An 8,206-nucleotide genomic window follows, 5' to 3' on the forward strand; every position below is an offset into this window, starting at 1 on the left:
GGGGAAAAGTCCAAAGAATTATATTTCATGTCCAGAAAGTCACATGCAACCGGAACGTCCGTGTCCGGGGTGGCGTTCCGGGAGCGAGCACACCTTCGTTTCCTTGTCCGTGCCCGTGGCTGCCGTCGCCGCGTCACAGCAGAGCTGCCTGGTGTGCAGAGACTGGGCGGCGAGGGGCCCTGGCGCCCTCCCGCTGGAGCGCACCCCCCAGAGCCCCGTGCGGCTCCTGGGGGCGACAAGCCCCACTTCGTGCGTCTGAACATGCATTTATTCAGCTGTCCTTCTCGGAGGTTATTTGCCAGAGTTTGGGACTTGAGCTGGGCGCGTGCTTTCTTTGAGTCTGAGTAAGAGGACGTGTCCTTTTCTGGCTCCTGTGCGTCCAGGTAGTGCCGAGGTCGTGAGGGGGACACACCAGGTGCCCCTTGTCTGTGGCGCTCTGCACCTTTGGGGGGTGGGGGGCGTGGGTGTCCATTCCTTGTCCTGCCAGGTGGCTACCGGGCTTCCTGAACCTGTGAGTTGGTGTCTGTCATCAGCTCTGACCGGTTTTCAGCCCTCCTCTTCAGACACTCTCTCGAATGTCTGCCAGACCTTTTCGTCCCACCCCCTACATGTCTGTTTCTGAATTTCCGCCGTGATTGTTATCTGCCGGGTTCTGGGTAACTCCCTCCATTTATCTTCCAGTTCATTGTTTCTCTCTCCTGCTGTATCCAGGCTGGTGCCAAATATGTCACTGAGTGCAGGGTTAGGTGTCTCAATTCTTTTTTTTTTTTTTTTGTCTTTTTGGCCACACCGCGTAGCATGTGGGATCTAGTCCCCCGACCAGGGATCGAACCCGGGCCCCCTGCATTGGGAGTGCAGAGTCTTGACCACTGGACCGCCAGGGAAGTCCCTGTGTCTCATTTCTAGAGGGCTGTTGGTTGGCTTCCAAATGTGCGCTATTTTTAGAATTTCCGGGTCCAGTTAGGTATCTGGAGTCTGTCACTTCTCTCCGTAAACGTGACGCACAGCCGCCTCCCATGTGTCTGAGCACCCGGGGTCTGCAGGCTGCTCGGGCCTCCCGCAGCCTCCGCCTGACCTCACTCACATGCCTGCCTGCCTTGGCCACGTGCTGCTCGGTGCGGGAAAAGTGACTTGTAGGCGCCCCCGCGGCCTGGTGTGGCGCTGCCCCCCTCCAAGGAAGTCCAGTGTCTGCTCTGGCAGCTCCGGGGACGCCTCCTCTCCCTGGCCCTGTACCACCCTTTCTTGCCAGCTCTGCTCACCCCCGGGCCGCCTGATTGCAGGCCACTGGGTCAGAGGAAGGGGTGAGTTCGGGTCTGAGGTCAGGGTGCCGCTCGTGGTCTGGCTGGAGCTGAGGCTGCTGGGCACGACAGGGGCCGGCAGTGGCCTCGGGGTGACCGTCCTCCTGCCCCGCTCCAGCCACACCTGCACCCTGTGGAGGGCGCTGGCCGTGGAGCCCGGCCTCGCCACACAGGTCCTGGGGCTGCTCCTGGAGAAGATGAGCGGGGACGTGCCGTTCAAGGAGAGCCGGGCCTTCCTGCTGAGCAGCGCACCCGACCGCGTGGCCACCCTGCCGCCCCTTGCGGTGAGTGAGCTCTGGGGCGGCACGCCTGGCCCCTCCCCCATCCCCCCTCCCCGCTGCCGGTCCAGGAGGCTGGTACGGGACCGTGTGGCCGCTGCGGGAGGGCCCCTGGGGGGGGTGGGCCTGGGTGGCACCCTGCAGGCACCTGGCGGCTGACTGGGGCACCGGAGCAGGCGAGCTTGGAGCCCAGGCTCGTAAAGGCCCCGCAGGTGTCGGTCCCCGAGGGAGCGCCCTCTGTTTCACCCTGTGGAAAAAGAATAAACCCAGCTTGGCAGCGTGTCCACAGTACAGCAGCTGTGAGAGTTTCCTCCCCCTCCTGCTGAAGCACCGAGAGCAGATGCTGGGAGCCCGTCCCCCCGCGGCCACACTGCCCTGGGCCCGCCTCCTGCCCCAGGGCTGAGCTCCTCGTCCCGCCCACCCGGCCGCCCCTCAGGCGCCTCCTGCTGCTCCCAGGGCCCAAGACTTCTGGGGACACGGGGTACCTGCTAAGGAAGTGGGGCTTCAGGCTAGCTTGGGTCCTGGGGTGCAGGGTCCAGCCTTCGCTGTGGCCGACCTCATTAGACCTGGCCTGGGGCGGGGAGGACTGAGGCTGAGGTGGCACCGTCCCCAGGCCACCTGTGCACTGTACGAGGTTGCGTCTGCCCCGGCGTCTGGGCCGGCGGTGCTGGAGCTCTACCCCCAGCTGTTTGCGGCGCTGCTGCTGCGGGTCAGCTGCACCGTGGGTGTCCAGCTGCCCAGGAACCTGCAGGCCAAGGAGAGGAAGAGCGCCAGCTCAGGCCTGGCCTCGCGGAGCCTCGAACCCTGCAGGTAAGCGGGCCCCGCCTTCCGCCCCTGGCACCCTCGTCTGTGGGCTGCTGTCCCTGCTGGGGGTGCAGCTTCCCTGGGCTGCAGGAGGGATGGGGACAGTCGGGGCGGGGCTTCCTGGGGACATCAGATGGGTCGTGAGCTGCGCCGCCTTTGGGAGGGCGGAGTGCGAGGAACGCTTGGGCACAGCAGGGTCTGCGCGAGCCCGCTCTGTGTTTGCGACCTCAGTCTTCAGCTCCAAATTCTGGCTCTTCCTACACTTGACTGGGGCCCCCCATCTTCGGACAGAAACTCGGCAGCAGCCTCCCTGTCTCCCCAGAGCGGCCTCTCACCTGGGTTGGCCCCGGCCCCCAGCCCTGTTGGGGAGGGCCCAGCTGCCACACGGGTGATGCCGGGTTGGCTCAGAGCCAGGCCCCTGGTGCCACTGGCCTGTGCAGGCACCTTCCCCTTGCCTCTCGTTGGGGTTTGGGGCCCTGGGTCGTGGGTCCTGGGGCAGGAGCCTGGGGACGGCAGGGTGGAGCTGTTTCAGCTCCTGGGGACATTCCTGGTCCCCCTGGTGGCTCTTCGGGGCTCCAAACAGCTGTCTGGGGCCACAGGATGAGCAGAGGAAGCTGACGCCCCGGGGCCACCGGAGCCTGAGTGACTGTCAGCCTGGCCGCCTCCCCACCCTTCCCCAGTGTCTGGCTGGGGACACACGAGGGACAGAGTCAGCTCTCCCTGCCCCACTGCGGGGCTGCCCCACCACAGAACTAACGCGTCCACTCCAGCGAAGGCTGTGTGTCAGGAGGCCTGGACTGACTGTGCAGACCGGGTGGAAATGTGAACGGCCCAGCAGACACGGCCCAAGCAACCCCGGGCCTAGCACACCGGCTCCAGCACCGTGGTCTGAGCTGTGGGGCCTACAGCCCCATGGCCCAAAGAGGGGTTCTGGGGGGGCCTGAGCCAGGATGCGTGCAGTGCCAGGCACAGGCCTTGGCTCTGATGGAGGCCATTCGTCAGCAAGTCAGACCCTTGCAAACGCCACACCCCCGGCAAGTCTGGGCAGTAGGGTGAACAGGCAGGGGAGGAACCTCCTCTGAATCGTCGACCTGCTCCTCGGCCAGACCTGCCCCTCACCACTGCCCGTTCGCTGGAGCCAGGGGCACCTCTTCTGGGCCTTGAGGCCTGGAGCAGGGTGTGGAGCCAGGGGCAGAGCTGCTGGGCCCTAGCTGTGGCCCGGCCCTGCCCACACCGTGCGGGACTCCTTGGCAGGCACCGTGGGCATCTGCCCGGTGACCGCGTGGCTGGAATGGTTTTCTGTGCCTGCAGTCGGTGTGGGCGCCCCACATGCAGGCCCCCCCCCCCCCCCGTGTCTGGGCCTTTGCTGGGATTGCAGAGCTCCTGGGACAGTGGGAGCCACCTTCCAGTATCTTCCCTGGGGTGGGGACCCAGCTGGGTATAGTCTGTGGACGCACAGCCGGGGAGACTGTCCAGCTGTCGGTGGACACCAGATCCCTCCCCGCCCCCACCAGGGGCACCCCCACAGCCCTCATTCCACCCCGGGACGACCATGAGGCTGGAGCTGGGCCCAGGTGGGGGCAGGGGGTTGTGTGCATACGGCGGGCTTGGGGGAGTCTACCAGCATCTGCTTCCTGGGCTGCCGGGACCCCTGGGCCAGGACCAGTCACGGGGCCTCCAAAAACGCGTCAGATGCCCCCACAGCCACCCCCGCCCCTCCCCAGATGTGAGGCCTGTGCTGCGCAGCTGGCGAGGCCTGGCCCTCACGCTCCAAGCGCCTAGGCCCCTGGCTGCCCCTGCACCCCAGCGGCTGAGCCGTCGAGGTCACAGGAAGACCCCGTGCAGCTGACGCCTGACCGCCCCGAGGACGGTCCAGCGCACTGCCCTGGGGTGGGCACGTGCCCTTGGGCCAGGAGCCCCGGGGACGGCGCCTACGTTGATGCGCTCACGTCTGAGGGCCCACACGGGCCCTGACACGGGAGGTGGTCGATGTCAGGAGAGAGGGGGTCAGCACGGGGCTGGGGGCGCGGCCCTGAGGCCCTCCCTGTGAGGCCCTGGGGACCCTGACGTGCTGTCTCTCCGGGCCGCAGGTCGTGGTGTGAGTCTCTGCCAGGTCCATGTTGGGCCAGCACTGCTGTCCCCAGTGCTGTCTGGGGTCCTGCCCCTGCTGCCTGCTCACTGGCAGCCCTGCACCCTCTGCCTGAGCTGGGGAAGGGTTCATCAAATGAGGGGGGCGGACGCGCAATTCCAGCTGGTTTCTGCCTCCTTGGGCCCCTCCTACGAGAGAGAGGGCCAGCGGGGCGTGGCAGACGGGGCTGCCTGGCCCAGGCAGGAGTCAGGCTCTGGTCTGCCTCTTGAATTCATTTTTATGAAGGGTTTTCTCTATTTTCTTTTCACCTTTTTTTTTTTTTTTAAATTAAATGAAGGTCTTTAAGGCAGGTGAAGACAGCTGATTGTTACCCTAAAATTAACCTGAGGGCCTTAACTGCTCCAGGGGCCTTGGGGACACTACCTGCAGAGCCCCCAGCTGCCCCTCATGGGGGTTGGGGAGACAGGAGCAGTCTGCCTGAGACCAGAGGGTCCACAGTGGTGCCCAGATGAGGGGGAGGGGAGAGCCCAGAGCCTGCGCCCCACAGGATCCTGCTGGTAGGGAGCAGGCTGGGTAGCCCCGGGGCATGTCTGCCAGCAGGACAGGTGTGTGCCTGAGCTGGGAGCCCTGCCAGCCGCACCCGTGTCTCCGCAGCTCCGCAGTGGATGCGCTGCAGGCCGTGCTTCTCCGAGGCGGCAACGATGACGTGGTGCAGCGCATGGAACTGGAGGGGGGCTGGCAGCTGCTCAGGACCTCGGCTGGGCACGAGGAGGGGGTCACCCGGCTGGCCAGGTGAGCAGGCGCGGCCCGCGCACCCCAGTTCTGGTGCTGGCTGGGCTCTAACAAGCCAGGTACTGTTCAGGTACCATCCGGGGGCCCCCAGTGGCGCCTGGGAGGGGGCCCAGCATGAGGAGCAGGTGCGTGGGGGCAGCTGTGGTCTCTAGGCCCGGCGGGCTGGGAGGGGCGTGTCTGGAGGCGGAGGACGTGCAGGGCCCGGCAGCGGGCGGGGGGCTCACGGGCTGGAGGGCGCAGACAGTGCAGGCTGGGAGGCGGAAGTGCCCCCAGGCCCACATGGGAGTGGGACATGCTCGGGGGAGGCCTGAGGCCCCAGCCCTGCCCAGTGTAGCCTCCTTCCCAGCGCCATGGCCAAGTTCGCGGGCCCCCGGCTGCCCCTGATGATGAAGGCGCTCTTCGCCACACAGAGCAGCGTGTACGAGATGCAGAGGGTCAGCTCCACAGCCTTCCTGGCCGAGGTAGGAGCCACGTGCTCTAGATCACGAATAGAGGCAGCGGGGACCCCTCCCCGACAGGCAGGCTCAGGCCTCCCCCTGGAAAACCTGCCCCAGGCCATGGCAGCAGGGGCCAGGGTGGGGCTGGGTCAGGAGTTCCGGGGAGGCCAGGAGCTCAGGCTTGGCATACAGGCCTCAGCTGGCCTTCGCCACGTCCCCTCCTCAAAGTGACCTGCGACTGGGAGGGCTGCCCAGTGCAGTGGTGGGGAGGGGGCGGGGCGAGCCTGGGGTTAGTGGGGCAAGGGCGGTCAGAGCACCTCTGCCCCCAGCTGCTTAGCAGCAACACGGTGAACGACCTGATGCTCCTGGAGTCCCTGCTGGACAACCTGCTGGCGCGGCAGAAGGACACGTGCGCCCGTGTGCGGAGACTGGTGCTCCGGGGCCTGGCCAACGTTGCCTCGGGCTCCCCGGATAAGGTGAGGGGCTGGCCAGCCCTCTGGGGCCCCGTCCCCGGGAGGGAGACGGCAGAGCTGCAGCCAGTGAGGAGACCCAGGTGGGCACGGGGCAGGCGGTGGGCGTGGGCGCGGAGATGGCACCGGGAGGGTGGGGCGCTGGGCCGCTCCACAGCATGACCTGGGCACACGGGTATGTGTGGCGTCCCCAGGTACGGGCCCATGGCCCCCAACTCCTGACGGCCATGATCGGTGGGCTGGACGACGGGGATGACCCGCACAGCCTGGTGGCCCTGGAGGCCATGGTGGGCCTCGCGAGGCTGCTGGACCTGGTGGAGGCCTGGGACCTGCGCTCGGTGCTGCTGCACGTTGCCATCCGCATCCGGCCCTTCTTCGACAGTGTAGGCCCCGCCAGCCCCGCCCCTGGCCACGCCAGCCTGGCTCCTGCCCCTTCCTCTCCGGGCCCCGCAAGCCGTGTCACCACCGCACGCTCAGGGCCGGGCCCCGGGGTCGACGGATGGGCAGCTCTGGGGAGGGCCCCATAGGGTGACACCTGCCGCCCACCACCCCGCCCCAGGAAAAGGTGGAGTTCCGTTCTGCGTCCATCCGCCTCTTCGGGCACCTCAACAAAGCCTGCCAGGGGGACTGCGAGGACGTCTTCCTGGAGCAGCTTGTTGGCGGGCTCGCGCCCCTGCTGCTGCACCTGCAGGACCCCCAGCCCCCAGTGGCTGCTGTGAGTAGCCAGAGGGCATGGGCAGGCCGGGCCGGACTCACTCAGGGACTCAGGGACTCAGGGCTCGACCTGTGCCCTGCAGGCCTGCAGGTTCGCCTTGCGCATGTGCGGCCCCAACCTGGAGTGTGAGGAGCTGGCAGCCATCTTCCAGAAGCACCTGCAGGAGGGCCGGGGCCTGCACTTCGGAGAGTTCCTCAACACCACCTGCAAGCACCTGGTGAGGGGCGGGGCGGGGTGGGGGCGGGGCGGCAGGGCGGGGGCGGGGCCTGACTGAGGGCCTCCTGCAGATGCACCACTTCCCCGACCTGCTGGGCCGCCTGCTGAGCACCAGCCTGTTCTACTTCAAGAGCAGCTGGGAGGACATCCGCGCCGCGGCCCCCATGCTCACAGGTGAGGCTGCCCTGGGCCCCCCTCCCGCTCCCCACGGCGCGGGCCCTGACCCCGGCCCCACCCCCGCCCCGCAGGGTTCCTGGCACTGCACGTGGAGGCTGAGCGCCGGCCGCAGGTGGACCTGGAACAGCTCCTGGCGGGTGAGCCCCAGCCCTGGGCCCCGCCCCCCACGGCGCGCTGGGCCGCGCTGACCCTGTGGGCACCAGGGGGGACTAAGTGATTTTCCTGGATTTCAAGGATTTTTTCCCTGTCACTGGTGACCTCATCGTCTCTAGTAATTCACGGAAACTTCTTGACTGTTCCAAAAGAGCTTAAAAAACACTAAAAAAGGAAAAACTATCTTTCCGTTGGCTCCTGAGCCCTCCCGGCAGAGGCCTGTCTTAGGAGGGCGGTGGGCGGGCGGCCCCCACGCACAGGGTGGGGTGTGAGCCTCGGGGGTCCTGGCCCCCAGGCTCAGCGCGCCAAGAAAGGGGGGGCTCAGCCTTAGCCGCAGCTGCTAGCGGGGTGTGGGCGGGACCGCGGGCTCGGACGGTCAGTTCTCAGAGGGCCGCAGAGGAGCCCCCAGCAGCGGCTCCCTGTCCCCCAGCACTCCAGCTCCTGCTCAAGGACCCGGCCCCCGCGGTGCGCGTGAAAGCTGCGGAGACTCTGGGCCGCCTGGTGAAGTTCGCCTGAGGCTCCCGTGGCAGCGCTGCCCCTACACGCAATACCGGCCTTGCCGGCCTGAACCGAACCTCCGAGATGGGGCCCTAAGGGGCCCCCTGCCCGAGGGGAGCCCCCAGGCCCACACAGCAAGGGAGGGCCGGGGCCACAAGGGTGGGCACGTCGCTGTCCCCCCCCCTCCCCAATAAAGCCATTTGCTGCTCAGCAGGTGCCGCAGTGACGTGGCCTCTCCTTCTGGGCAGGTCAGCAGGCCCCCTCCCCCGTTAGGCATCC

The 8,206-nt window shown here is 67.1% G+C and overlaps 1 protein-coding gene across 12 annotated transcripts in view; it reads left to right on the forward strand.

Moving 5' to 3' along the window:
* Positions 1-8,140, forward strand: part of MROH1 (maestro heat like repeat family member 1) — a 67,456-nt gene extending 59,316 nt beyond the window's left edge. For 9 of the 12 annotated variants that reach the window (XM_073794281.1, XM_033843031.2, XM_033843038.2 and 6 more), the window contains 11 exons: positions 1,417-1,582; positions 2,190-2,386; positions 5,124-5,261; positions 5,608-5,722; positions 6,028-6,174; positions 6,363-6,551; positions 6,728-6,883; positions 6,966-7,100; positions 7,171-7,273; positions 7,348-7,413; positions 7,860-8,140. In XM_073794281.1, coding sequence (XP_073650382.1) covers positions 1,417-1,582; positions 2,190-2,386; positions 5,124-5,261; positions 5,608-5,722; positions 6,028-6,174; positions 6,363-6,551; positions 6,728-6,883; positions 6,966-7,100; positions 7,171-7,273; positions 7,348-7,413; positions 7,860-7,945 — 1,498 coding nt within the window. In that variant the 3' untranslated portion in view covers positions 7,946-8,140. Of the gene's footprint in view, positions 1-1,416; positions 1,583-2,189; positions 2,387-5,123; positions 5,262-5,607; positions 5,723-6,027; positions 6,175-6,362; positions 6,552-6,727; positions 6,884-6,965; positions 7,101-7,170; positions 7,274-7,347; positions 7,414-7,859 lie in introns of those variants that run through there. The other 3 variants (XM_073794280.1, XM_073794279.1, XR_012327027.1) reach the window with 3 other exon arrangements.
* The last annotated feature ends 66 nt before the right edge of the window (positions 8,141-8,206 follow it).

The sequence above is a fragment of the Tursiops truncatus genome, chromosome 17 (assembly GCF_011762595.2).
Source record: "Tursiops truncatus isolate mTurTru1 chromosome 17, mTurTru1.mat.Y, whole genome shotgun sequence".
Lineage (NCBI taxonomy): Eukaryota > Metazoa > Chordata > Mammalia > Artiodactyla > Delphinidae > Tursiops > Tursiops truncatus.